At 46.5% G+C, this 24748-nt stretch overlaps 1 protein-coding gene across 1 annotated transcript in view; it reads right to left on the bottom strand.

Moving 5' to 3' along the window:
* SPRED2 (sprouty related EVH1 domain containing 2) overlaps positions 1–24748 on the bottom strand; it is a 91234-nt gene that overhangs the window by 23939 nt on the left and 42547 nt on the right. Inside the window, exons 2-3 of the mRNA XM_059828443.1 lie at positions 1759–1936; positions 266–434 (exon numbers count right to left, since the gene is read on the bottom strand). Of these exons, the coding sequence (XP_059684426.1) occupies positions 266–434; positions 1759–1936 (347 nt within the window). The remainder of the gene's footprint in view (positions 1–265; positions 435–1758; positions 1937–24748) is intronic.

Raw genomic sequence — 24748 nt, forward strand, 5'->3', positions numbered from 1 at the left:
GTCTGGACAGACCAGGCCAGGTAGGATTGGAAAATACTTGGACTGAAATCCCTCTCTCCTTAAGGGATTAGAAAACTCAGTTCTTGAAAGTAAGCTGGAGCTTGCTCGGCACAGGGTAAGCGCTGTGCTACGCTTGGGCATATGCACAAGGGACATCCAAGCTCAAGGACTGATTTTAACCCACCCCTTTTCCCAGCTCCATGCTTCAAACCCCCTTCCCCACTCTTCCAAGGGTCGAAGTGGCCGCTGCCGCGTGCTGCGGTACCTTCAATGAGGTCCTCGATGGCTTTCCTCACTCCCCTGTCGAAGGCTCGAGCGTCGGCGGGGCTTTGAAAAGTAAGCCCGAACTTTCTGTTGTCGACTTTCCAGTGGTGGAAGGTGGGGTTTGCCTTCGTGTACACCAGGTCCTTCTTCACAAAGCACTCCAGCACCACCTGGGAGGGCACGAGCCCCAAAAGAGGAGTAAAGTCACTCTTTCCACCCCAAGGACACAGCCGGCACGGTCTCAGCCCGGACCCAAAAGCAAGCCAAGTCATGCCTTGCGTAGGGGAACATCCTTCCCCTACCAAATGATGACTAATAAACACCAGACACTGTAATTGTTCTCAAAACCATCACACATTCATCTTTCGCTTGTGCTTTGAGTAGGTGCTTGCTTCCCTACCCCAGGAACCTATTTTGGACCCAGACCCAGCACGGCACAGGTTACAGCTAGTGGGGAAACTCTTCCCTCAATAATACTGCTCAACAGAAATTTTATCCACCAGCAGCAGATTTAGGAGGTGCTGTAACACTCCCTTCACTTTTTTTTCCTCCCTCACCCCTGGCCAGGCATTCATATCAAGCTCTGCTGTGCCAAAACCCATCTCTTAGGGTGATGCTCAGGGAGAACTGGAATGGCTTGTTAGTCTTACTCCGTCCCCCAAAACCATAAGCATGGCTCCCAAATAGTGTCCAAAAAAGCGTCCTAAGCAAAATAGTATTGCAAAAAACAAACTATACTTGAAAGAGCTTTAAAACACCAGTATTTTTGAAAGCAAGATCATTTCTGACTCAAATGATGCCATTTTTTTCCCCCAAACGCTGAGTTCACAGAGCCTGTGCAGGGAGCGCTATTTTTAAGCTAGCCCATCTCTTCACAGGAGCAAGTTTCAAAAGAATCAAATATATAGAAACGAGATAACAAACTGTAACATCTAAAACGGATCCTGAAAATAGGGAAAAGGCTTTATTAATTTGATTTGTGCGGGGAAAGAAGAGAGCTCCTTTTTAGATAAACAGCTACCAGGAGAAACCGAGTGCGTCAATTCATAAGAGACAACTTGTCTTCATATTCTCACTCTCCTCGTTCAAACCTTGAACGGCACGCAGCATAAATAATTCATGGCCGTTTTAAAGGCTTGCACTGCATTACTCAGTGCAATGTGACTGGCTTCATGGGTTCTTTACACTTCAATTCACTTCTCACTTACCCCTGCTAGGTCTTAGAAAAAAAAACACAGGCCCTTTTTCAATCAAAGGGGGTTTTTGCACATGGATGTCGAAAATTTACCCGCTCCTTCCAGGTGGCAGCCCGCCAACCTAGATAGCAAAAGACGGCAATTCTAGATGAGGATGGGTTTGTTTTGTCCAATCTGGTACTATTTGCACATGCCTGGTTTTTATGTTTTACAAAAACTTGCACAAGAATACAATAGCAATAGATTTGGGATAATTCTCATTATAAGAACAGACAAAAGTTGAATTAGGGTCTATTACCAGTTTGTCTTTCTGCCTTTCACCATGGATTAGAAATCCACTTCTTCCATTGCCCTCCGGGTACGTGACCTTGCAGACGCCAACTCTACTGAGACCGCCTCCTTCTTGCGGCAACCATCCCCCACTGGAGTCATCTCGGGTCATAACCACAGCTTTGACTCGCACAATATAGCTGTCACTGCAATGGTAACAAAACAAAAACAAAACCTTTTGTGAGCATCAAACAGTCTCATCAGAGCATTTTTCCGGAGGGCGGTATTTAGACAGCACTGGTCTGGCCCCAACACGGAGTTTCTGCCCAGGATGGAAGTCCACCTCCGTGGCAGATGGTCTTGACCGCTCAAGCCACCATAGGAAAGAGACCCACCAAACAGCAAGGAATGAATCCACTGGGTTTCCAGATGTCAACATACAGATCAAACAACCCATGGTCCTAGACACCCTTTCCCTCATGCACCTGGGGACAGGGACCGAGAGAGCGGGGTGAGCCATGCCACCCATGCCACCCAGTGCCACCACCCACAGGGGATGTATTGGGGTATCAGGTCTCCAAAGTGTCGGAAGAACATGTGGAGCTCAAATAACCCATGAGCAAAGTGTTTTAAGGTTTTTGTGGTCAAGTTAGTGAAGTGGGCTTTGGAAGACGACACTCAAATCCCTCCGCAACTGGGACAGCCTTACAGGAAAAATAACCACAGATGTGGCTCCAGCTGGTACCTCAGACGAAAGGAGACAGGAACCATCCCAGCTCAGGTCACCAGGATCACACCACATGCCTAAAACAGCTCCACCAGCACTTCAAGGGGCTTTCAAAGGCGGCACATCATAACCTCACAAGAAGCTGTCTGGAAGCACCTGAGAGATTTGGGGATAATCTAGGTGCCCATTGCTCCGCTTCCCCAGGCCTTCCTCCGTACCCTTTCCACAGAGCAGATGCTCCAGCATCTGCTGCGGACATCGCCAGGGAGGGGGTCATTTGGGAGCAGAAAGGCCACTACAGGACATAGGCAAAAGCCATGTGCTTTGCATGGGACACGCAACAGACTCCAAGCTAAAACGGGTTGTCCCCACCCCAGAGCTACTGGGAAATACCAAAATTAGCTTTTCCGTCCTCACACTGCTGCTGAATCCCGGCTCGGTGTAACCTGTCACAGATTAGACATCGATTAACCCAGTGACTGCTCAGGGACAGCGCTGACGGCTGTGACACCCTGATGGGGAGGTCACCACGGCACGGTTAGATGTCAACCATGCACAACCATAGCACTGTCGGCTGCAGAGCTGCCGAAACACCCACCAGCAAAGGTGCCGCAGGGCACTCAAACCCGGGAACATCAACTAGGGCTAAGAAGAAGGACACGTGAAGAAAATTGCCCAGGAATTGTCCATCTCCAGGCCACCAGCTGAGCTCACCAGGAGGAGGAAGCTCAACCTGTAGAGGGGTCCCAGAAGAGACCTTTCAAAACGAGAGGGATCATCCTTTACGGAAAGAAATTCCTCCTTGAGGAAAGCTCCGTATCCGGACGTTTTCCCAGCATCCTGTACAAGATGACAAAAGAATGGGTCCTTTCAATCCAAAATTACAAGCAACGGTAGCTGTCTTCATCCTGCCCCAGGTAAAACCGCCTCTTGTTTTCAGACATTATTTTTCCATCACTTTTGTAATCTGAGTGCTAATATTTGAAGTCTGAGTTCCCCTTTTTCTAATATGACCACATTTTATTTAATATCTAAGCAAGAAGCCTCATGGGTCCTACTTGAAGGTAGTTTTTTTATTTTACGGATACACCAACTTTCTCAGCGGACCTACACGACGAAGGCTGTACACAGAGGCGTAAGGTTCATCCCCTATTGCTCGGAGGGCTTTGCACTGCCTGATAAAAGCTTTTCAGCGTACTGATACGCAGCCCGTACCACAGCTGGCACACACAAGGTGTTCACAGAACTGAGAAACAACATTTTTAAGAATATTTTTGCTCTTGAGTCCTTGAAGCAGCATCCTGGTACAGGAAACTGGGCAAGCTTATCTATAAACTGATCCAGTTACCTTTTTATTTTCTGATGAAAACCCATTTCTAGATTTTACCGGTGGCAACTTTAATCTGTTGGCTACCCAATACTCAGAATTAAGCAAAATATTTCAGCTAATTTCCTACTGTGCAAAAACTGAGCTGCTTCCAACCAAGACAATTTTTGTTTTCTTCTCTGTACCTTTCCCATATGGTCTATAAGGATTAGCAATTAAAAGGTAAAGAAAATGTAAAGCCAACTATACATTTCTATATAGTTCTCCTGTTCCCAAGGATCCCTTCTGGACTTGTTTTTTACCTCGTCTCACTTCTGGGGAACTCCCATTAAATTTCAAGCTCTTTTCTGAAGTCGGAGCCGCTCAGTATGACCTTCCTTCCCATCCTCCCGCAAAAGTCATGCCCACAAACTGCTGCTCCTCCTTCCACGCTTGAAAATTGCCACTGGCAAGATAGCTTCCTGCGGGATTTACCATTCACTTTTACGGCAGCAGCCAGAGCCTTCGGCTGTCCCAAAAGTAACGTCGTCTTCAGTTACTGTGCTGCAGAAATTGTCCACTTAAAGGAAAAGGAAGAAAGCAGCAGCTACTCAGTACTTTGTGATTTCTACCAATTATTTGCGTGTTTCCATCACCCCTCGGAGATTTCTCTAGGCTCGTAATTACGTTTGAATACTACCGCATGCCTACACATTAAATTTAGGTCCCTCGACTACTATCCCTGCCCATTATAATCACAATCTGGCAGGGCACAGAGCCATACGGTTTTCAATTTCATTTCTGTGCTGATATCGTGACCTATGGCTCTTACAACCTCTGCCACCAAGGCCGCTGATTTCACCCATGTGCCCAACAGCTGTGCAACTAGACGTAACGCCTATTAGGGGAAAAACGAAAGGCGCTTCGTTAACTCAAACCGCCGGTTCTACTTTTGAGTGGCGTTTTTTGGAAGTCAGCATCCTCACCCGGGTATGCCTCGTGTAGCCGGCTCAGGCTCTTGCAGATCGGTGAGGAGATGGACAGGATTTGGACCAGAGCTTGGCAGTTGGCATGCGCCTACATCCAAGATGCTCTTGTGATGCCAAAGGGTCAGGGATTGGGGGGCAAGGGGCTGGGGAAACAAGCTGGAATAGCAGTTTCTTGACCCAAACAGAGCAGTCTGGTAATTTGCTTTAATGGAAAGTGGATGGATTGATGGCAGAGAATAATTTGTTGGCTTTTCAAGAATATGTGGTGGAGGACAAACTTGAAGGAACCCGAGTGCCAAGTGAAACACATTAAAATTTTACTCCTTTCCTCATAACTCACTGCATTTGTCTGTCACCCCCAAATACCCAAAAGAACACCATATAAACTGCATTTTTCCCAGCCTGAAGAGCTACGCTACCTCCCTAAATGTATCAAGCCAGAAAACCTAGTTTTCCTCCTGCCACGGCAAGAAGACCTCTGCTCCCCTATTAGAAAAGGACCTTGTCCAGCAGAAGGGTTCACCTTTGGCAAGGTACGCAGAGCTCTGGCTCCGTTAACGTAATCCCTTGGCACGCTTTCCTGCCCGATCAAAAGTCACTGGTGACGCTGCGCTCCCTGGAGAGCCCCGTCCCCGTTCCCACTGGGCTCCAGCCACAGGCGCACGTTTCCCAACGTGCAACCGATGCCAAGAAAAAAGAAAGAAGAAATAAGGAAAGAAGGTGGTTAAGGCTTCTTAGGGCTTGACATCTTGGTTTAGTCACTGGACTAGGACTCAGAAGCTGCATGTTGAATTTCCAAGGCTACGCACCACTTCCTTTGGTTTTATATGTCAAAATCTTGCCTGCGGTTTCCATCCACAAGCCTAGAATAGGCAATGCTTCTTTCCCTCATGCCAGTGTTGATAAATACTTGGGAGGTACTCAAATATTTCAGGTCCATATAAGGACCTTGCTTCCTTAGCGTAAAAGCTGTTTATTTTCTTTGCTATTTAATTTTATACGACTGCACTGAGGCTCCGGCTGGTTGCAAGCGCTCAAAATCCTCCGGAATGAAGGAGCGATCTGCAAATCCCACGTGTGTGTCGCTGCTTCGGCGCACCGAGGTTTCAGGAGTGAATCAACCACGCTCACTCAAGTCGGCCCCCTGCATATTTATCACGGTAACTGTGCAATTCCACTGTTCCAGAAGAAATGGTTACTGAGGTACGTGAAAACATTTGGTCCGTTCCCATTAATGAGATAGTGATTGCCGCTGAGATTAGATAACGCAAGCCTTTCGCATAGTTAAAAATGAAACAGCTAAAAAAACCCGCAGTAGCCTTAGTTCCCCTCATTTTATTGGCTTCTTAAAACTTTAAGACCGCTCTAATTGTCGGGTTTATGGCCTACGCGCTACGTGTTTCATACAAACTATTCTTAATTACGCTCTTAAATGGAATACTTCGCTATCTTAACCCTACAGATTTGTCTTCGACAGCCTTAAAAGCTTGGGAGGAAAGTATCTGCAGGGATTACCCAGCTGCATGGCAGCCGGCCAGCGTGTTCCAGGGCTGCTTCAGGTTGTTCACCCGCCCCACCCAGAGCAAAAAACCGTAATGAACTTGGGGAGTAAAGGTAGCGCAGAAAACCACGTGCTGTTTTTATTGGAAGGAAAAGGGCTTTAAAAATTATAGCTCGTGGGTGTGCATATATATAAAAAAAAAGATATTAAAAAAAAAGACTGTGTGTCTAATTGCTACTCTGAAGGATATTGAGAGTTTTCCTAAACAAGAAGTGACTGAATGATTACCTTTGCGATCACCAAACCATGGTTGCATTACCTATAGCCTAACTTTTACAAAGCATCTGTGTCTAAGAGACAGGCGACGTTTAAGGCGGATAAAAAAGCGCTTTCCTCCAGCATGCACGAACCGCATTGTAAAATGCGGCTGACACCACCCAGCGCTCTCCGACATGAGCCACATCACTTACAGCAACCGCACCGCAGCGAAACCAACGGGGGACAAAACCCCGAGCCTTGCTGTACGCCCGGCGTGGGCTTACGGCTGCAATCTTGCATCCAGGACTAAATGGCAAATAATGCCTTCGTTAGTCAAGGCTTTAATATTGCCAGTGTCTTTTAAAAGGAGGGTCGCAGCTGAAGCCTGCAGCTCCCTTCTACCAGTTGCTCTTCTTTTCCACTTTGCTTCAAATACAACAACTGCAAATACCATGTCTGAGATGTCTTGCAGCTAAAAATGCCAAGAAAAAAAAAAGTAGTCCAACACACCACCACATTTACTTTCCTTTAAGTCACATTTAGCATCTAAACCACTTCCCAGACACCTTCCATAATTCAATAACGTTTTTCCTCTAGCCACACTAGTTGACCAAAACATGAATTTACAAACTTCCACGCAAACGCATCCATACGGCACTTCAGTATTTTCCTCCCTTCTCGGCTTCCCAGCTTACAAGGCCAGGAGAGATTCAGGTCTCAGACAGAAAGGTAATTGTATATAATGGGTTTCAAAAATACGGACCGCTGTCTTTAATGCGTCGACATTCCCAGATCCCAGATTTCAGGGAAGAGCCAAAATAACAGCCGGAGGCTGCTACCGCACCAGTGGCAGAGGTCGGGGCTGTTCAGCTGAACCGAACCGCAGACACCGAGTGCTTAAACACAATTTGAACTATTTGGATCCACGCAAATCTAACTTTACGATTACTGGGACACAACCTGTCTTTGGCTGAGCTGGATGTACTTCCCGGTGCTCTTACTTTGCCCTCCATGCCCAGCAACTCAGAGAGCTGGAGTTAAAGCCATCCAGTTCTGCCCTGGCCATCGCTGGAAATTGTAATGCAAAGATCCTCTCTGGAGTTCACGCCGCAGCCGGAAAGCGGTGGCATTTTGATGGAAGTCATGAAAAACTGCTATTTCTGGAGTCCCGCTTTCTTGGTCTGGTGCTTGGTTCGTGAACCTTCTAGCAAGGGTGAAATATCTGCAGATTACAACCAGCATTTTCTTCTTCAAAAGCCTAACTTAGCACTTTGTTAGAAAGAAAACTTCTGAGTGCACAGAGTCATGGCAAAATGAAGTTGCCATTTCGATACCATTTAGATTTCCAGCAGGTTTGAAGATTTTTCATTAAATACCAGCAAGAAAAAAAAAAAAAAGCCATCTGCACCACTCTGGTCAGACCCACCGTTACAATGCAGCCTGTATAAAACCATGGAAAACCTCCCCAAAATTTTCCTTGCCCTCACCTCTGCATCACACCAGGAACATATCTCTAGTATAGCAAATTTGCAACCTATAATTTTTTTGTCTTTCAAATCCAATACTGACAGAATAAAAACGTGTTCTGGGAAATTTTGGGTTCCACCTGGTCCAAGTAAATACAAGACAGTTCAATCTCCGCACGCCTTGCTCCAGCGACGCCGGCCGAGTCCTGCAGTACGTTTGACCTGGGGCACTTCACCTTAAACCAGTATTAACCTTACAAGCTCCGTTTCAGGATGTTTTTTTCTCTCTCTCTATAAAACAAGAAAACTTTGTTGGCATGTAGCATTTCCTCCCAGCTTCCCTCTGGGAACAGAAAGGAGTTTTCTCTTCCGACTCCCTGTTCACACCTGGCTACTGAACTGAGTTTGGCAGCACGTGTTCAGCTTGTAGACTGACCATTTCACCAAAAAATGGGGAAAAAATATTATATTACCTCCAAGAACAGTGTTAGCTGCAGCAGCACAGAAGGTGGAAGAGGAAAATCCTGCCCCAAAGGAAGCGCTTGTGTAGGATTTGGGAATCACTGCAGGTAAGTTATAAGACACACAATCACAGAAATCACTGAGGTTGGAAAAGACCTGTAAGACCATCAAGTCCAACCACCAACCCAACCCCACCATGCCCACTAAACCATGTCCCGCAGTGCCACGTCCACACGTTCCTTGAACACCTCCAGTGATGGTGACTCCACCACCTCCCTGGGCAGCCTCTTCCAGTGTCTCACCGCTCTCTCAGGACAGAAATTTTTCCTAATATCCAGCCTGAACCTCCCCTGGCACAACTTGAGGCCATTTCCTCTTGTCCCATCAGTTGTCACTTGGGAGAAGAGGCCAACACCCACCTCACCACAACCCCCTTTCAGGCAGTTGTAGAGAGCGATGAGGTCTCCCCTCAGCCTCCTCTTCTCCAGACTGAACACCCCCAGCTCCCTCAGCCGCTCCTCATCAGACTTGTGCTCCAGACCCCTCACCAGCTCCGTCGCCCTTCTCTGGACACGCTCCAGCACCTCAATGTCCTTCTTGGAGTGAGGGGCCCAAAACTGAACACAGCATTCGAGGTGCGGCCTCACCAGCGCTGAGTACAGGGGCACCATCCCCTCCCTACTCCCACTGGCCACACCATTTCTGATACAGGCCAGGATGCCGTTGGCCTTCTTGGCCACCTGGGCACACTGCTGGCTCACATTCAGCCGGCTGTGTCCTACCTGCACGTCCCGTAAAGCACCCCAGAGGAGCAGTTTTGCAGGAAGGTTCTTCACCGCTGGAGCAATTCCTGCTGGCCGAGTGCCGCCCAAAATCTTGTTGTGTGCAGCAAAAAAACCCAACCCAGCCGGGCGATGGCTGCGATGGGCTGCCAGGGGCCGGGATGCTCGAGGGCTCAAGCGCCTTCAACCCTCAAAAGCTTATCTTCTTATACGACACACAGCCTCACGCAAGGAACACAGCTCCAGGAGGCTGGAGCAAACCCAAAGAAGTACCTTTTGATTTTATTTTTCATTCCTTGACGCCTTTCTGGGTCTAGAGCAGCACCAAAGGCAGAATAAAGAGGGGCCAGGTCCTCCATGGCCAGTGCCCAGCAAGCCTGGGTTGGCTTCCAGCACTGCAGCCCATCCGAAAAGCCTCCGTAAGAAAGATTAATAGCAGTTTTGTTTGTTTTTTTCAGAAGGAAAAGGACTTCCCAAAAAACCAAGACACCTGCAACAATCCAGCCGCCCGCCTCCACATCTCCCTTAAACGCCGAGGCAAGGACGAACAAAGGAACCCTTTCACCAAAATGTTTGTTAAACATTGAAGGCTGATTTTACTGAGTTTACAAGAAACAGCTCTATCCTAACTTGCTCAAATGGGGTTTCATAATCCCCCAATTATTTCAGATCCTTCCAGGAAGTACATGGAGAACTAATTTTTTAAGTGTGTGTATATATATATATTTATTATATATATTACAGAATCACTAAGCTTGGAGAAGACCTGTAAGATCATCAAGTCCAACCATTAACCCAACACCACCATGCCCACTAAACCATGTCCCGCAGTGTATATTAAATATACACATACATAATATATATAATAGATCTGAAAATTTTCTTTTAGATTTATTCATTTCTTTTTTGCATGTGCATAAAATTGTTCTGGTTTATATTTTTTAATTTTTTTTTAAACGACACACACAAAAGCATCACCTTCTGCCGTCAGAGTAACTCTCGCAGCGCACTTTTACAATGCAACGTCCCAACTACTTTGGATGCACCAAACCAGGGGACGAGAGCAATTTTCGGCTGCAGCCGGGGCCATCGGCTCTCGTTCCTTACGGATCTGGTGTTAAAAACCAGCAGGGTTTGGCGCAGGCAGGGTAACACGACCGCTACTCGCACAGCTGTAGGGTTGGGTGGTTTAGCCCTGCATGGGCTAAACCCAGTCTTTCGGCCAGCAGAACCTCTCCTCTTGCGCCAGCCTTGCCCAGCGATCCCCACCAAGTGCTACGCATGCGGGCAAAACCCCAAATGAACCAAAGAGTGGCTTTTTAGGGAAAAAAGCAGGTTTGCGAACATGCTGTCGGGCAAGTGAAGATCCACTGATGCAGCTTGAGCACACGGATTTTAAGGGCTCTCCCAAGAAATTAGCTTACTACGCAAGCAATATGGAATTAAAATGAAAGTCTAACTGCATCAGGGCGGATTAATTTACTACTCGCAGCCGTATCGAAGCCTCTATGTAATATATTGTTGAAACTGTGGTAGAGCTATTGAAACCCACAACAAAGGTTGTTGCAAAAATACTGCAAAAATTTTCTTTTTTTCCCTAAAAGACAGCCACGACACCACCGGGATGCACGCTAAGGACAAAACTTTGAAACCTCTTCATAAAATCACAGCGAACCTCTGTCTCGATGGAGAAGTGAATTATCTCAGGGCCAACCTCCTTGCAGCTTCGCACAGCGGCTGCTCTGTCAGTGATTGCAAATGACAGGTTTGGGGTTTATTAAAAGAAAAAATAAAATACTTTTCTTCAAATTTGCTTAATGGATCGATTCTGCAATAAATCATTATAGCTGCACGTGACGGTAAGTCTTGGAAAGTTGTAAGGAGCAGCAAAACCAAAAAAACCAGTTTAGTAAGAGAACATGTTTGAATAATTTACTCTGCAGCTCCCGAAGCGAAGAGTTGCAGGCTCAAGTCCTCCTGCTTTCGCGCAAGGGTACAAAATATTAACAGATTTCAAGGAAAGCTAATTAGTATTATCATTTACTGTAATGAGAAAGGAAGTTGTTATTACATGACAGATGGTATTTGTTTTATATCACATGCAAGATAAGCAAAAAGCACATAAAAGCTTAGCCAGCCAAACAGGTAGTTGCACGAGATCTGCGTCCTCAATTGATTTTTTTTTTTCCCCCCTCCTGAAAAAAAGCCACAACCAAGTTCCTAATTTTTTTCTAACATATACTGACCATAAACGCTCTGTTACTGTTACGCTATGTTAGCTAACGAACAGTGATATTTAGCAAAAATAAGAAACCAACAACCACAGCAACTATATTCCAGCTTTAGAAGTTTTATCGCCCTCCTTGTTTTGTAAAACGAAGCTAGAGATCTGACAGCGCTCACCAAAAATTACCGAGGAATGCAATGGAGAAATCTATTCAATTCACAAGACGACAGGATTGCCACACAACCCTCTTCCCCATCCAATGAGTTTTTGCCATCACGCCGTAGACCGCCGGGACGCCCATGACGCCACCGAACGCGTCGGCCAGACGAGGTATGCCATTACTCCCCTATGATGTCACATTTTGCAGATTAAGTGCTACCCGTCCTAACGCAGCCATATTACAGCGCGAAAGAAAATAATGCAAAGCGGGCTCATCTGCGGTTACGGAATCAATGATGCTCTGGAACATAAAAAGAATTATGCGCGCACACACGTATAGATTGAATTTCTGAAAAATTCAAAGTTTACGAAGAGAAGGAAAGACCCACAGAAATTGCTCACCCTAAGGAATTTGCATTTTCCCCCCACTCTCCTCCATTTTGATGAAGAATACAACTACATTTATCCCCCTGTAAACATCCTCCCTGACACGTACGATACGACTACAAAGGCTAAACAATATTTCGCAAATATATATATATATATATATATATATATATATATAAAAAAAGAATTCTGTGACTCAATTCCAGCTGAATCTATTTTAGAGGAGGGGAGCAGGCATAAGCAGGATAACCGTGATCTAAATATTAAAGGGTTTTTATCGTTTGCCAGGTAAATGCATTTAAAAAAAAAATAAATAAAAGATATTCTTAACTACATCAAAACCAGCATGCCCATTGGGTTTGCCTTCCACCTCTCTCTAACCCTCCCCAACCCCAATAAGCATCTGTGAGAGGGACACCAAGGGAAGCACCTTCCCAGGCAGCATCTCTCGTATTTAAGACGTTAAACCACTGCTTCTGAAAAAAATAAAATGGTACGTTATCATAAAAGAAAGCCTGTGTTTCAAGAAGAAGTCATACATATTCACTGATAAATTATATGCTGATTTAGAAAAGATTCAGAAGGGCTGTGGGGGCAGATGGGGGGAGGCAGAGAAAAAAAAAAACAGAATTAAAAAAAAATGAAATTATACACAGCGAGAGCACACACACATACCTGCTGGGGGATGCCATTGCCTCTACATTTTACACCCCAATTGCTCCGTTTTACCACCATTGCCGCCCGCAGCCTCTGGATAAAAGGGATCGGTGTTGGCTACCCCGCGTCCCAGCCGGCCAAGCGAGCGGCTTTCCCCGCTGCGTGATTCAGTCTCCTTGAGGGATGTGCTGCATCGTACCGGGTGAGTCATCCCAGAGGTATTCTGCACATTACAGCCCCGGCCGGACCATTACTCATTCTCAACATCCTCCCAGCTCTGCGAGCAGGAGCGCACGCACCGACCAAAGATCCTTGCTTCCCCACCCCGGTTATAGGCTGGGGGAAAAAAATAAAATAATTACGATATAACCGCCATAAACTAATAACGGGGGCATTTAGCAGCGGCTGACGGAGCAAACACGCTGCCGAGAGGTTGCACCAGACCGGCGGGCGCGTCACCCACTCACCCAGGACTGCAAACAGGTCCAAAGTTGAAAGCGGGCGTCATCATCTCCGGTAACCCCGGCTGCACTTTATTCCTTAAAAGCTGCTAACGCAGCGCTGGGACCAAGGGTCCAAACAGCTCCACAGGCTTGGGGGGAGCGCTCAGCCTCCCGCCGTGCTTGTCTCCGTCGCAGCTTTTAACAGGATTTTAAATACTTCCAGTTTGCAACAAGTTGGTATTTATAAATATCAGCTATAGGTCCTTGTATACCGTACCTTTGCAGGCAGCCCATTCAACCAAAGTGTCATCGCAGCTATATCCCTACGCAAGAGCTTCGTGTCGGGTGGTTGGTCTCAAGCGCTCCCTTGCTGCTCAAAAACTTTCAGAACCGCTTTAACTCCTCGCTCAGCCAGTTGTGTGCCCCCCCCCAAAGTTATATGATCATCCCTAAATGCCCTCTCATTTTTTTTTAAAGCAGAAATGTTGCTCAAGAGCTGCCTCGGCACCAATGACAAGAATAAAAATTGTGACATTGAGGCTCTGAAAGCAGCTTCTAAAAATAGTTGCCCGGTTTCTGAACTAATCTATGGCGATGATTAGGCAGGAGGGGGGAAGAAAGCGAATTTAAGTGTTTCCAGGCTCAGCTGCTTCTGCCTTCCTTATATCCAACCTGTTTTAACCTCGATTTGGGGCAAAAATCCCTTTTTCCCAGGATGAAGAACAGTGGCCGAGGCGATGCTGCCGGAAAGCATCCTTTAGGAAAGCTGCATCCCTATTTTACAGGCATCATAACCTAAAACCACACGCGCTCTCACAATCTTCAAGCTCGGGACCACGAAAACACTGAGCTCGAGACCACCGAGGCTTGAACCCAGTTTCAGCGCGCAGACAGCAGGCTGGACGGAGGATGCCGAGGACGGAGGATGCCGAGAACGTCCTGAGTCGCCAGGACAGAAGCATTTGGTACGCGTGCAGGCGTAGCCGCAGGCACCTAGTCGCAGCTTGGCTGGATTTTGTCACGACCATGGAACCAAAGCCACGCTGCAGGCAACAGGCAGCATTTTAAAGTTTGTTACAGTGGGATCAAGTGAGCGGTGAGTTTACCCTATTTCAATATACAACATAAAAAGGTCCTTAATTTAACGGGCAAAGTGTACTCTGTTTTGGTGGAAGTGCGTTTGCGACCACTGGGTAACTCATAAGCCAGCCGGAGGGTCGTGCTATTCAAGCAATTAAAAGAAAAATATATTTTTTTTTAATTTTAATTGCACATCCCCAGTCCACAACTTGTCCTACCCAGATGCGGCAGGATTTGCTGCCTTGCTTTCCTCTTCAAGCTCTGCAGCAGCATTGCTTTTACCCTCAAATGCTTACCGCTGCACCCATCAGCTGGGTCCTCAGCCGTCTCCAGCGAGAAGTCAGCACACAAGTCCAAAGCAACGGCAGCCAGAAAAATTAACGATGCCTGGCCCTTTTTGCTGCAAGTCCAGTTTCTAAAGTTCTTCTCCCGAGGGACGGTGGAAGATGAAATTAGCCTCCCAGTGTAAGACAAAACTATCTTTGAATAAGCTGTGTTGTAATCATGTTTTTGAAACAACAGCTTGAGCGGTTACATCTCCCCAAAGCTCCCGTTTTCTTGCCTATCCAATGGTCCTGCTAGGAACTCAAAGCACAACGCACGGCGGGACTCGGGACCGAGCACCGATGTAAGGCGGCTTACGGAGGAGCAGCGTTAAGAAACGCGATTCCAGCATCGCACATCAAAAGACGGGTTGACACGGAAAAAGCCATCACACCGTAAAGCTAACACAATTCCGCAGCTGCCGCAGGGCAGCTCTCGGCTCGCGTGGCTGGGTTGAGCCACGACTTAGGTATTTTCTGCAAAGTCGCCTGTTGGCTGGCGTGCCGGGATCAGGGGCAGGTAGGGAGAAACGCTCTGCGCGTGAAAATGCGAGACACAGAAAAGCTCTCTGTTACAGATGTTCCAGCGTGCTCAATCCATACGGATGCAAATAAAGCCCTGGCCTTCTGTCTACACCGCGAACTTGTTGCATCAGTCAAGAAGAACCACCACCACCTAATTTAGTTGGCTGCAAGCCCTGCTCCCAAGGGTGTTCTCCGAAGGGAAGCGGATAACAAGTCACCGGATAGTTGTGAGCATCAACCAAACCACTGGCTGGGTTCTCGCTTTTGCAAATGTTCTTTAAACTTAGGGCTAAGCTAACAAACCTTAGCTCCAGGACTGGCAATGCCGCTGCGCTTTTTTTTTTAATTATTATCATTTTCCCCCTTAAATACTGCCCTGTCCAGTACACCTTAGGACACCCATCCCTACTAGCTCGCTGCTACGGTGAAATACCTTCCAAAGCTTTTGTGCGCTTCCTAGCTTGGACTGGTGAGCGGCTGCTCTAACACATGAACGTTTTCCCCAGTTTCCAGCCGGATGCACGCTGCCACAGGGTTTTGCTACGAGAAATCTAAAGTAAACATTGCAACTGGAGAGCCAAGAAGGTGGTGGATCTGCTTTCCGCTGCCTGCCGGTCAACTACAAGCACGGTTCAGAGAACCGAGACTGCGGTCGGAGCAAGAGGAGCCCACGTTCACTGTGGCTACTGGAGTATTTGTGATTAAGAGAATGAAACTCAGTCACCTCGTTAATGCCAGGCATATTAACGGGCTGAACTTCTGCAGCACAACATTAACACAGCGCACAGGACCAAGCCCTGACAGCTGGTGAACCAGGCAAAAAGACGTTTCGGCACATAATTTCGGTGCAGCGTAGGCTTCCGAGTATCTGCAGCCCCAGGTCCGTATAGAACATGCCGAAACTTCCAATGTCTCATCATCTGGGAACACCAGGCAACCTACCTTAGGTGCAGCATTCAAGATTTGCTATAGCAATATTGCCTAAACATTGCTTACGGTGCCTTGTGAGGGGTAAAGAAGGTTGCTTTTCTCCATTTTTGTTTTAATTTAAAAAAAAACATACCCAAAACCCAAACAAAAGACATTATATACATCATCAGTGTAGTTTTTCTCCAGCACTTCAGAGACACCCATTTCGTTCACGCTGTCCTTGTTGCCCACAAAGTTTTCTTGAATACAGCGTTCATTCAAGTCACGTTGCAGGGAAGAACTGGAAGTATAGCAGAAATGGGGAAAAAGGGCAGAAGAGCTGATCCTTAGGGATGACTTCAAACTTTTTAGGATATGCTTGGGGCTGCTGAATATTCAGAAGCACTGAAATGCTCCTCCCTACCTACCATTACCACGCTTTCCCTATTTTCCATGAAACTGGAGTAAGGCTCTCCCGTGCTGCAGACCTCTGCCAGCACAAAAGCGAGGTATTATTAAAAGTACAGCTGAACAGCAGTTCAGCAGTCGAGGAGTCTGCTGGGGGACAGGGGGTCCATAAAAGCCCACGCGGGAGCACTTCTGGTCACGGCACAGCTCGATTTTGCTTACGCATTTCTCAATAGAGACTTCACCCAGATGTTAAGCATCACTGAGCACGATGCTTTCCTAACACAAATGCACCCCGAGTACTGCAGTAAAACTCAGGGAAGAGGAAAGCCGCAGCATTTCTCCTCCTGTAGACATCATCTGATCCGAAACAGAGAGGATCCATCCCTTTCTCTTTTCACAGTCGGCTCCGGCAAGCTGCAGGCCACCGGCACGGGGAGCGTCTCGCCATTAAGGGCCGGCAGCAATTGCTTTGCAGCTCAGGGGCCGGGCTGGGAGGCCATCGTCCCGGCTGGACTAGTGCAGGCATCCCTTTGGCACCAGATCACTACGTACAGCACGATCTCAGGTCCTGGCGAAGGCACGACCTGTTTATAAATTACAGAGATGCTAAATGAGCATGGCAAGTTGGAGGCAGCAGTTCTCTGCTGTTTCAAACTGCAAACAAAGGCAACTCTTTACGTATCGGTCTAAAAAGACCATCCCCGGGTGACTGACAGCTTGCAACAACCATTTTTCTTTTCTGGGTGTTTTAAAGCTTAGGCCTTGGACAGACACGTCATTCTCATAGATGAATGGACCTTTATCCATATGGATGACAATAAAAACCGACCCCAGCATAGATGGGTATTTCCATCCAGGATGCAGCAAGGTTCTGGGTGGAGGCCATGTGGATTTAATTTTCCTGCAGACAGATCAAAGGAAAGCCGCCGAGAGCGTCTTACTCGACTCCAAATAAACATCCATGACCAGAAGAGAGGTTACACAAATGACACACACCGAGCTCCTCCGCACCGGAAAAGCCTCGTTTGCTTTTCTTCTAATTAAACCCTTCCTCCATAGCTCCTAATTGATACCTGGACAAACAGCCATAATACACACCAGGAAATCTAACCCTGTACTTTGCACTCGTGTAACACGGACTCGATCATCGTAGGGCAGGCTGCAAATTTTGATTTTCTTGATAAAAAAATGGTGGAAAAAAAAAAAGCTAGTAAAACCAAGACCTTCCTCCTTCCTTTTTTTGCGCTTAAATACTCAGTTGAAAGGAGAGGTGCTTTTGATGCCCTGCCTGTCCATGGTTTGCATCTGAACTTGGGTTTTCCTTGCACCGGTATCGGTATCTCCTCGACTGGCCAGAGCTCAACCACCCAAAGAGCCTCTTGCCTCTACCAGCCAAGATCAATCACTGCCGCGGATGGATTCATACCTCTGACCCCTTGAGAAAACCGATCGCTCATAACACAGGTTGAAAAGCTTGACTTGGCTGCTTGTTCCTAAATCAAACTTTTGTTTCATTTCAGCTTTAATCTAGACTCTCTAATCTAACAGATGCTTTACTCTCGTTTATCTGCAACAGATCTCAACTGATGAAGAATCCACAACATTCCTAAAAAAATACCTTTTCCTTTTAAGTGTGAATCTTCTTTTAACTTCTAACCACTGCATCTTTGCTCTCCCTTTCTGTAGGATAAAAATTTTTCCCATGCAAGTACTCCCAGACTAATTACGCGTATCCCAGACTGCGTATATCCAGCTTCTTGTCTTCTCCAATTCCTTCTTTCTAGATTTCAAATCACTCCTGCTGCTCTTTCTGAGGGTTGGCACTACCTTTTGCAAAGCCCTCATGCCGGGACTCAATATTTCATGCTAAAAGCACCCGCAAAGGCAGCAAAATACAGCAGACCACGAGGCAATCACCATGATACGATAACCTTTATCCACCTACGTTTCTACATCCACTGAAAACTTCCATAAAACCATGTTGACCAGCTCCGAGCTCACACGCTCGAGCTGATGTTGACTGCACCTCCTCTCAGCCAGCTCCCCGTTTTGCCAGGGACTGACTTAATCTGACCAGCTTAAGTTTTCAAGATCATTCTGCCTCTCCTCTAAGTGTTAGTAAAACATTATCTTGCCCTTAAAACATACCTTGTCCAGCTCTTTCCGCTGCTCTGGGGAACAAATTGCTATTTTATAGCCTTAAAGGAAGATGTTTAATGCTTATGACTGTGCCTTGATTTTTAGTAGTGTGGGGATTATTTTATTGTTTATTTAGGGTACCGATCCTCACCGTCTGCCTCTTCCGGAGCACAGAAATGATACGGGGCAGGTTCCCCCTCCTGCATAGAGTATGCCTGCCCTGTATCGGGACGCCTGGCATTAACCATCGCGCAGCTCTCTGATGTCATTATTTAAATCCCACAGCCACCAGAGATTTCGCACCAATCCCTTCGGTTTCCTGCAGCCAGCTGTGTGCATCTCCCAACCTCGACTTTGTTCTCCCTGCAGCCGGCTTTCCTGTTTACATCTCTGCCGCCGCTTCCCTTGCAAAGCAGAAGGGCTTTGGAAAAAGCACAAACAAATAAGCCTTTCCTCAAGCCGCGGGCAGTTGCGTGCCTCTCTTCCTACCACCATCCTTCGCCCCGTCGCAAGTGTCACTCGCATTTAACGACTTGTATTTCCTGCGCTCTGTTTTAACAGGCGGATCTTTGACACGCTGGAAGATAACCGCGGTGCGAAGTGCCCGCTGAATGGATCACCGGCAAAAGCGATTTTGTTGGCATATGGCAGAGAAGTCAACCAGTGGAGATCACCCCAGGGTCATCCCATGTTCTCATTCTGACGGGTAAGGATGAGTTGGTCAATGCGCTGCACGTACGTGTTTTCATGCCAATTCCTTCCAAAAAGGTTAAGTTTTAGGTACGTCTGCCCAGGGACCGTCGGTGTCCTCTGGCGTATCGGAAGGTGACTGAAGCCTCCGGTGGGGTCTCCTTTGAGCAGCATAGATGGCAAAGGAGCTTCTCACCCTGTTGCTGTCAGGGTTTTCGGTGCACTCGGTATCATTGGGAGCTGCAATCTCAAATCTCCTGGGTTTAATCAGGGAATGCCAGAACATCAATGCCCCACACAAGACCAAAAAAACCTGCTAAGCTTAGAAAGTATCTAGTAACAGCTTATGCAAGTCTATTCATTTAACAGGCCACAACACTCTGTGTAAAAAGATTAAAAAATGAACACTGAAGAAAAGCAGTATTATCTTCACGCTGAAGATCTGCGAGAAGAAAACATTTACCTTTTATGTTTGAGCAAAGCCCCATCTATACCTTGCCCACCCCCAATAAATTATTAAGGTAACGTCTAGAAGGGAGGAAGAAGATATACCCTGATTTTTTTTCCAACTTCCCACTTGTTTTTCACTGTCTCAAGCCGTGTTACAACCACTCTACGCGTGTTCAGCGGATGATAATGGAACCGCAAGCGTTTATCTCAATCCGAAACGTCTTAAGTTTTTTTCCGCCCCTTAAACTCAGATTTAACTAGGGTTTTAATTCCTGTTTATCAAGGACGCAAAATCGACAGGAGGGGACGTTGAAGGATAAGCGTGTACATCTAACAGCTTGGTTTTCTTTTTCCTTAAGGCTGTTTCACCCAGGTATATTATGAGCCTCTGGCTTCCTTGCTTAGGATTTTTTTTATGTCCACTAATATCTTGGGAGCAGGAAAAAGTTTAGTAAGGAAGAGCCTTGGTCTGAAGATGGGTCTCTGCTGCATTTGTGCAAAGGGAGGGCAGCTCCCAGCACTCCAGCGGGATGTTTTGGCTCCCAGACAAGACGGCGGCGGAAGCGCAACGTGCCAAGACTGCCCTGTAAGGCCTTGTTGTCTGCTAGAAATTAATATTCAGAGAAAACAGTGATGGTGTTTCGGCGTGCTAAGGGAGAGAAATACGCACGCATTGCCCAAAAGCACGTTGAATACGAGCTTTGCTGAACAACTCGCACTGTGATGGGAAATCACAAGTTGTCAAGTTGTCTGCAAAAAAAAAAAAAAAAAATTAAAAAATACCCCCCCCAGCCTTTCTGAGTCTGATCAAGTGCTATTTGCAATATTAATTTGCAAGGTGGGGCAAGGGGCAATTCAAAAGGTTATGCCTCGAAGGACCCACAAGCTGCTTCTTTGTCCAGGGATGCCTCTTTATGAATGTTAGCACCATGAGGCGGCAGGTGCCCAACCCATGTCTCCTCCAGCGCAGGGACAGCTCTGGAGGAGGCACCAGGCCAACGCTGTGAAGATGCTCTGGATATCGCTGCAATCCAGCGTGTGCTGCGGAAACCCGAGGCGGTGCAAGCGCGAGCGTTGAGTTATGAGCGGCGTAACAGACCCAGCTTCAGCAGGTTTAGTGATGGAGTTGGATGATGACAGCTCCATCCGAAATAGAAAGCCGAGGTGGAAAGCCGTCTACTTGTCCCAATGCAGCACTCTCCCTTGGAGATGCGTGGATGATGCCTACCGTCAACTTTGAGGTAGAAGGGAGAAACCGCATCCTTGCTTCAGCCTGTCCAGATGTGCCCGGGCTGGAACGAGTCCATGGAGAACTTGGGAGTCAAGTCCCCATCCACATGAATGCACGTTTTAGGAGGAATATATTTAAATGCATGTATTTAATGCATATATTTAAAAACTGAGCTGAGATTAGCTACAAGTACCAAAAGTTAGTAGTATAGCGGCTGAAAATATTGCCTCCATCCCTTTATAACAAGGCAACGCAAGGGCTGGACGTACAAAACGGGCACTCCTCTGTTGACTAACGGCCAACGCTCACCTTGCATCCATCTTCCTGCTAATAAATTAGGTGGAAACCCATGGCAGTCTCGAAACAAGCTCTAGAGGTAGCAGCACCCCGCTTCGAGGAGCCTAGGTAACACTCGGACAGGAGACTTCCAGATGCACTTACAACCAAATAAATGAAGTTTAGCTGAAACAATGCTTCGCCAAAACCAACACAAAGACAGTGACCTCTGGAATCTGGGGCTACTTGCAGATGTCCTAGAGGATGCCATCGACTAAGTCATACAAAAGGTACTTTAACCCCTGGCACTGATTCATCTAGATGTTTTTTTCTCACAAAAAGCCTTATTACTGGGGAGAGTTTCCCATTATTTGCAGGAAAATTCAGAAGAGAACAAGTAGATACTAATTTGTAAAAGAGACAGATAAACATGTACAGGAAATACTTCTATGAAGGTCCTGATCCTCTGAAGATTAATAATCTACAGTACTGGAGACAAAACCATGACACTGAGGAAATAAGCAAACTATAAAAACAGGAAGAAGTGGAAGTTTATTTTTTTTATGTTATTTTGAGGGAATATTTGTTTTTCTGAAGCTTAAGATACCAGCAAAAGCCTCCATCTGCAGGTCACGCTATTCTCTATACAAAAGCAGCTGCAGAGAGTTTCCTCACCCAGGTCCCCAGAGCTGTCAGTCTGGGGAGGCCATCCTGCAAATTACGGGTCAGCCAACATTGTTACTCGGTTTTCACCTCATTTCAAGTCATTACAAGTCACTGAAAGGGCAATCGCTGCGTGGACAATGTTCTGTAGGTGATACCAATAAATCAAGTTATTTTGCTGTTGCATTCCCCCCCACAGCCACAGGACGAAGGCGCTCCCTCAGATACGTATTTCGGTATATTTACCGTAATACTGAATACGAAGGTAGCGTGAATACTGAATATGAAGGCAGTGTGAATACTGAATATGAAGGAAGTACTTGCTGGAAATGAAGGGTTTTGCCACAAACATAAACTATCAAGAAAAGCTGATCTGGACTCTCCTGCCTTGGTTTTTGTTCAAATCAAAACAAAACTACCATCACCATGAATTACAGTCCCTCCAAGGATGCAGCGGGGATGTGCTGAGGCCAAGCACCGCTTCTGCAGCAACTTGGTGACACAACTATTTTCAGACCATCACGAGTCACCTAAGCTGAGCAGACACAAGCGTTTTGTCCGGAGGCACGAACCTTTTCTTCCACCTCAAACATCTCGCGCTAGCTCACGGTAGCATCCCAAGGAGCCCTTGGACTCATGTCACGTCTTATAGGTAAGTTATCTTACTTAAGTGAGTCGGGCTGAGCCACAGCGCTGCCCAGGGCTCTTCTGCTATTAAAGGAGATGGGGAGAGTAGGGGACAGGGACACCACATCAATTTGTCCTCATCCAGGAACTTTTTGAAGCAACTTCTCCACCTCCTTCTTGCAAAAGCCTGCAAAAAAATCTACGTTGTTCCCATTGCAACCAATGCTACACAGATGTATTGAATGCCGCTCTAAGAGCTGAAGTAAGCGCACATCTGTCTGCAGAATTCCCAAAGCATGTAAAGCCATAACTACAGAAATGGAGTTTAACCTAAACTGAAAAAAACAGTTTGTTTAAATATTTATGCTTCTGAAATGTTCTTGTCACTTTGCTCTTTAGTACCGTATACTGTTGAATTATTTTTGTCCACTAGAAGTGATCCCTTTGAACTAGGGCATTCATCACTTAGAAAATATAACTAAATTTCCACGTGAGTTAGCAGATGTTAGTTAACTATGGAAGATAATGATCTACATCAAAAAAATCAAGTGGAACACTATCAACCTAACCTTCCACTTGGATTTGACTTCTACCACAACTGCACTGAAGAACTAGATGTTATCTGTATGCTTACTGTATGGAACATTTGTATAGATATATAAATATCTATATATTGTATTAAATATTAAGCATTTCCTACTTGTCTGACGGAATATACCAAGCCACACGTTTTCTGGTTTTGTACATATCAACTAGGACAGTGACTGACTGTAACAGTATGGCCAATTAAATTGCAGTAAAATCAGAGAAGCAAAAATCTGACGCTGAAATAACTTAAAATTTCAGTTCACACAAATTATTCCTATCTAGAGAAATGCCGATACTGCTACAGTGGACTAGAGCGCATCGACATGCTCCCCGATGGCGAGGGGTAAGCAAAGGTCTGTGCTCAAAAGCCCACCTGAGCCAGCCAGGCTAGCTCGTGGGTACCCGCCTTATGCCAATTCACATTCCCTTTTCAAGTGATTACTTACATTGAAATCCTGCCAAATTGCTGCATGTCCAAGTAGACCGGTTGTTAATCTTTTCTAATTTTTGTTTCTGTCTCCCACGTGTGTTGGGGTACCAGGGTTCTGCGCGACCAAGTGTTTTACACCACCTCGTAGCTCCTCACGTTAACTGATGGTATTGGTAATTAAACAGCTCACATCAATTACAAGCAGAAACTGGGATAATAATAATAGACGCAGACAGAGCCCTTGAGCACCGGCTTCTAGCAAATCGCTATCAAGAGCGCTGTTAAAGTTCATGCTCTCCAGCTAATTAAGTATTTGAGGCGGCGGTGAGAAACTGCACCCATATACGGCACTCGCTGAGGCTCCCCGCGCTTCGCACCCAGAAATGCCATTTCAACCCTGAAATGACACCCAGATATTCTGGCTTCACCCCTTCTTTCTTTGCCCTAGCCGAAGACAGAGGAACGAGCTACCAACAAAAACTAGACAACGCTTCCAGAAAAATACCAAACTTTGACTCGTGCCGTTAGGGCAGCTCGTCAAGGGTGAGCCCATCGGCAAAATACAACAGTCCATTTTTCTCCATCCTCTGTCAATACTCAAGAGATACTTTCAAGGAGTCATAGATTGGCTCTTCAAGTCCCTTTCTTCAAAGCATACAAAAATAGCATGAAGTATCAAAAAAGCACAATAAAATGATGGGTGCCTTGTCCGAAGCAGCCTTCCAAGCTTTGGTGACCTGGTTACAGAGCACGCGGTGCACAAGGACAGCTGTAAGCCGATGCTGAAAGCGTCAGACATCTCTTCTTCCGGGGCATCTCATGGCTTCTTGCCTTTGCACAGTCCCGGCTCCACGGGGCGTTTTTGCCTTATCCATTAAATCAACGAGTGTTTGAGGTCCATGGGTACTTCAGCAAGTCAGAGATGCATGCCAATGACATCAGAAATAAAATATAAAAAATACTACTAATAAAAAAGATCAAGCAGCTCAAAAAATTTCCATGGCACCTACAGACTGCGGACTCTCCTGCCAACCAAGGTAGCAACGGGGAAGGCTGGGCTCTGCTGCCAGGGACCTTAGACGCCCATCATGCCTGTGATGACCAGCTGTTGCCAGTATGGAGGATGGTACGGGGACTATTCCAAAAATCCTGCTCCTGGATAGCGCTTGGGACTTCCTCGTGACCCTCTGCCAAGCAAGTGGCATTGCAAGCTCAAAGCGGCTCCTCGCTTGCTTTCCTGAAACACTGCTGTGAAATGGGCACGGATGGCTCTTAGGAGCCCGGTGGCACCCATGCCGTTTCCAAATAGCAG

Source organism: Gavia stellata, chromosome 23 (genome assembly GCF_030936135.1).
Source record: "Gavia stellata isolate bGavSte3 chromosome 23, bGavSte3.hap2, whole genome shotgun sequence".
NCBI lineage: Eukaryota > Metazoa > Chordata > Aves > Gaviiformes > Gaviidae > Gavia > Gavia stellata.